The 5,313-nt window shown below is 33.6% G+C and overlaps 1 protein-coding gene across 1 annotated transcript in view; it reads left to right on the top strand.

The window, feature by feature from the left end:
* The window catches only part of LOC107098534 (protein phosphatase 1H-like), a 30,478-nt gene extending 26,698 nt beyond the window's left edge, over positions 1-3,780 (top strand). The window contains exons 9-10 of the mRNA XM_015396269.1: positions 2,132-2,283; positions 3,153-3,780. Of these exons, the coding sequence (XP_015251755.1) occupies positions 2,132-2,283; positions 3,153-3,300 (300 nt within the window). The 3' untranslated portion in view covers positions 3,301-3,780. The remainder of the gene's footprint in view (positions 1-2,131; positions 2,284-3,152) is intronic.
* The last annotated feature ends 1,533 nt before the right edge of the window (positions 3,781-5,313 follow it).

The raw sequence follows: 5,313 nt of genomic DNA, 5'->3' as shown, positions 1-5,313 counted from the left end.
CAAAAAAGTACTCCAGAGTGTTGTTCAGCATGGGGGTGAGTAGAAAATGAAGGCTAATCATGTTTTGGGTGTACTATTCCTTTAATGGGAATATAAACACAGATCTCAGTGACTTACTGTTGCTTTGAGGAAATTGCCCTACAAACATTTCACGCATATTGCTCAAGCTAATGCCGCTGACTTATAGCCTTTCTCTCTTATGTTTTTTTACACCAGCTTTGTATCAGGTCAAAGAGCTTGGAAATGTTGCATTGGTATTTTTAGACAACATATTTTTTTCGCTGATTAAATTAGATGTTTACAGTTACTCAACACTACAGTTGCCTTTTAACCGTATCCTCTCATACTAGACAGATGCTACTTTTTAAATTCTGTTAGAGTTAATAAAACAAAAAAAGGTTGTGCTTCTACTATTGCTGTACAGTAGTTTAATGTTTTGCTACTCATAAAAATATTGTAACATGGAAACTTTCTCCGTAATAGGAATAAACTCTACTGAGATGTCACATGTACCAGTGAAATATTTTCACAAGGAAGTGTGTTTACCTTTGTAACCATTTCCCCATCTTAACTTAAAGCCAGTAGTCTCAGGCTGTTCTAACCACTGTCACTCTCCCACAAGAGAAAATCCACTTCCTGTAGAGAAACAACATTGTGTGCTTTTGAATAACACAATAAAATGGAAAATAAATTTTATTCGTAACATTTGCATCACTCTAAAATCAAAAAAAGAAGTTTGATCACAGTTGTTTTTTTGGTTTTTGTGTTGTGGTAATCTCTTATATTTGCTACTGTACTTGTTTAGACCTCATATGTCATTCTACGGCAAATGTACATAAATGGAGAATCTTTTTGTTTCTCATCGTTTTTCATTTCCTGTTTCAAGCCTCTTAGCTTATAGGATCAGCATCTGAGCTGAGTTTGTTTAGCTTAAAGATAATCTTTTCATCACACGCCTTTTATAAGTCACTCAGAACATTGATGTTAGCGATTTCAGCACACATGCGCCATTCAAGCGACTCTTCAATATTAAATCTAAAAAAACAAACAGAGTTAGAAGAGGATTCATTTCTGTTTCCAAAGAGTGCAGTTCTTAGAAAAACAGCCTGTGCCCCCATTCTGAGCTAGCACTTGCAGGCTTACATGGTGTTTACCCCTGCAAGACGTGGTGTCTCCATTAAAACGGTGTTACATTAAAGATGTTGGTTGTTTCTTTTGTTTTGTTTTGCAATAAGATTTATAAGTTTTGGGTTAAACTGCAATAGCTGATTAAACATGGATGATTAAACATTGAAACATGGAGGTAAAAAGTGTATCTTTGCACCCCTGGGACACAGAAGTATCAACAATGTTTACAGTGTTGTTATATTCTGCATTTTTGAGGCTTGGAAAATACACTCAATTATGAAGCTTTTTACACCCCAATATAAAATATATCCTGTGGAATTTATTGAGAAAAATAAATATACAGGGGAAATATAGAATGTAGAGCTGTTATATAAAATGTAGAACTGTTGCATGCACATCCTTTTTTTTTTGAATAACTTTTGATTTAATTAGACATTAAGTCAACATGACTCAGTAATGTTAATCTGCTCTAATTTGTGGCAGCTCTTTAACTGTCAGATTGAGACAGCCACTATTGTTTCCTGCCCTCTTTGGATGAGTTTACAGATTTATGTTAAATTCTTATACAGTAACATTCTTTTTTAAAACTTTTATTTTCTTTTATTGATCCATAGTTTTATTTTAAGTGTTTTCTTTAATTTTTGAAGTAAAAAAATTACAGTCTACCTCATCATATTTTCCCCAATAATTTCCATACTGTATTATTGCACATAATAATATTACACTTTGGAATTAGTTTCAATCTATCCTCTCGTCCCAGATCACACCTTTGTAGTAAGAGACCATTTTGATAATGCATCTTTTTGAAAGATATCTTCTTTTTTTTTTAAAGCTGCATGTGAGAAAAATTTGGAATATCCTAAGAGCAGTGAACTTTAAATTCAAAACTGAAATATCAAATAAAGCACAACAAATTAATTCTTTTATTAAAATGCTAAATATTGACTTTCTATTCTTTACTTAATGATAAACATCCTCAAAATTTGGTTTCCATTATTCCCAGGTGAAGGTTTATAACCTGGATGAGAACAAACATGGACCAGATGACGTCCTGGTTATGGGCACAGATGGACTGTGGGATGTAACGACAGACAAGGAAGTGGCAGAAGCTGTTTCAACCTACCTGTCACGCTGTGATCCATCTGATCCCATGAGGTGAACTGTTTCATTAAAGAGTATTTTTTTATTTTAATTTTTTTTTTAGTTTTTGCTTTTGCTGTTTTCCTAATTTTCATTGCATCTGAAACAAAGCTGTTCAATTATGTTTTTATCAAGTTTGTCCACTAGGTGGTGACAAATCCTGCTTTAAGCCTCCAACTATATTTTATCATCTATTGGCTGAGCTTTATTTGATTAGCACTATTGTTATGAACAATATTTAAAATGACTCTGCTTAGTATGAGTTTAAGCATATGGAGTAAGATATGTTGCCTATAGTTTAAAAAAGACGGTGAAGAAAAGTTCTTGTTTTCATTATCTGTATTTTAAATGTTAGTTTAATCAATAACTTAGTGTAGATGCCAATTGTTTTTTGTTAATAATTAGTTAAATAAGTTTTTTTGTGTATAATCTAGCTAAGTTTATTCTACTTTATTGTTTGATATCTGTTTTGAGATTTTTTTTTTTTTTGGTTATTTAGTTATGTTCCTTTGTTTCTGGTTAGTTATGATTAATTTGGGTGAATTATTTCTATACATAAACTGTCAATGGTAGGGTTTTTTTTTTACCAGCACAAGAGAAGCATGGAGGAAAACTGAAGAAGTTTACCTTTTTATTTTATTTATTTATTTTTTATTTTTTTTGAGTGCGTAAATTACTTGTCCATGGTGCATCTGTAGCTTGGACTGTGGACTTTTTCTTGTCATCAAAGCTGGGCTACAACAACTTAGGTTGAAAGAGATTATTTGATTAACAAATTTAAAAAAGCATGATTTTTTTTTTTATGTTTTCACCATATTTTAAAATCTTACCTGAACCCCTGTTTTGAAATGACTGTGTGCTCTTTAACTCTCTATGTTTCACAGATATACACTGGCAGCACAGGAACTACTGATGAGGTCCAGAGGTGTGCTAAAAGAGCGCGGCTGGCGGCTACCCAATGAAAAACTGGGCTCAGGTGATGACATCACTGTGTTTGTCATCCCGCTGGCAGGACACGAGTCAGAGACCTGATGAGCTTCATTGCAGTGCAGCCTTCCTATTAGTCCCTTTTAACTCCATGAATAAACCCTGGAACGACGAGGCGGTGGAAGACAAAAAGATGACTTTCAGTGGAAAGGCTTGGGTCTAAACAGCACCTTCATTGACTCTATTACTACGACCCACCTTTCTATAGTTCAGTTCTATCTGACTCCTTTGGTTGATTTTTGATTATTCAAAAAGCATTGAATTATTAGAGAAGTACATTTTTTTTCTCCCAAATTTGCTGTTTGTGATATACACAAAATCCTTGTAGTATTTCTTTTTTTGTTTGTTTGTTTATTTATGTCTAAATCCAGGGCTGGAACAAAATCTTTTAAAGATCTTTGTTTTATTGCAATCCCCAAGATGCTACTACTTATATCTAAAATAAAAAAGCCTCCTTATAGTTATAAAATGATTAAATAAATGGGTTTGTTACTGAAGTTGTGAGGCAACCAAAGAAATGCTCCTGCAGTAAAATACAAATATTCACAAAAATCATTAAATATACAAAATGTATAAAAAAAAAAAAGGAAGAACGAAGAGAAGACCAACGAATGGACCTTTTTGGCACTGGACCCATACTATGTTGCAGTATTTCAATAGAAAATAATGAATGAAAATGACGACACCTGAGGCACTTGAAAGTCTGTTGCACATGTTCTGTAGTAGCCTATTAGTTAGTGTTATCCTTTGATTGAATGTGCTCATAGAAGACCTATTACATTTTATTACAACAGATGGGATTGTTGGTTATAAATATGTTTGGTGATGATAAGAAGGAAGTTGTTCATGTTTTTATGCAACTGTAAGCTTTTTTTATTTCTTTTTTTATTTAGCTGACAGGGCAAACAGTATCAAGTTCTCCATGTCTTGCTATAATCAGAAGTTATGTTTCACACATATGCCTTATTAGAACATGAAAGGGACTGAAGAGTTTCCATTGCACTAAATTTGAATCATGTAAAAGAGGCAAAAAAAAAAAAAAAAGAATACATTGTACGTCTTTATCTGTACCTCATACCTCTTTTGTACTGTTTAGGTTATGTCATGTCGAACTTAGATTTTACATATATATTTTTTGAAATTTCTTTTGCTTGTAAACGAATTGTATTTTTATTTCCTATCCATAACTGTTGGTGTGTCCAAGAATCGGAGGTACCAAAAGGTATGATAAAAGGACAATTTGATTCAGTTTGAAAGAATAAAATGTTTTTTTTTTTCCCATTTGGTTTAAACTTCCTTATTGCTGTCCTATGATCCAACATAGAACTGTTCTTTTTTGCTAGACTATTTTGTATTTTTGCACATCTGACACATCTGGATCACCTGTAATGCTAAATATATATATCAGTAGAGGTGCTACCTCATGTTGTCTACAGGCAATACACTAAAGTATAACATAAGCAAAACATCGCTGTGTGACATTTGCATGGAGGGCTCTTTGGAATTGGGTGGAGAGATAAGGGGCAATGATACAGCGGGGCAAACAAGAATTGAACATAGCAACATGACATTTTCGCGTGATGTCAACAACGCATGCAGTCCACACTTACAAAGAAATCAAACCTTATATGTCCAGAAATTAAGTTAAGTGGAAAAAAGTGAAATTGCACAAGGAAAAAGTAATGAAACAAACCTACTAAAATGTATTTAGTTCTCTGTTCAAAAGCCTTAGTTGGCAATAACAGCTTCAAGGCGCCTCCTGTATGGAGAAGTTAGTTGCATGCATTGCTCAGGTGTGATTTTGGCCCATTCTTTCCTCGCAAACAGTCTTCAAATCTTGAGGGTTTCGTGGGCTCCTTCTATGAACTCTGATCTTTAGTTCTTTCCATACATCTTCTATTGTATTCCAGTCAGGTAATTGGCTGGACCATTCTAGCAGCTTTATTTTCTTTCTCTAAAACCAATTGAGAGTTTCCTTGGCGATGTCATTGTCTTGCTGAAATGTCCACCCACGTTTCATCTTCACCATCTTAGTAGATTTTCAGCAGATATTTATCA

This window comes from Cyprinodon variegatus, unplaced genomic scaffold (assembly GCF_000732505.1).
Source record: "Cyprinodon variegatus isolate N-32 unplaced genomic scaffold, C_variegatus-1.0 Scaffold787, whole genome shotgun sequence".
NCBI lineage: Eukaryota > Metazoa > Chordata > Actinopteri > Cyprinodontiformes > Cyprinodontidae > Cyprinodon > Cyprinodon variegatus.
The sequence above is the reverse complement of the archived record's forward strand: the minus strand, read 5'-3'. Positions and strand labels throughout refer to the sequence as shown.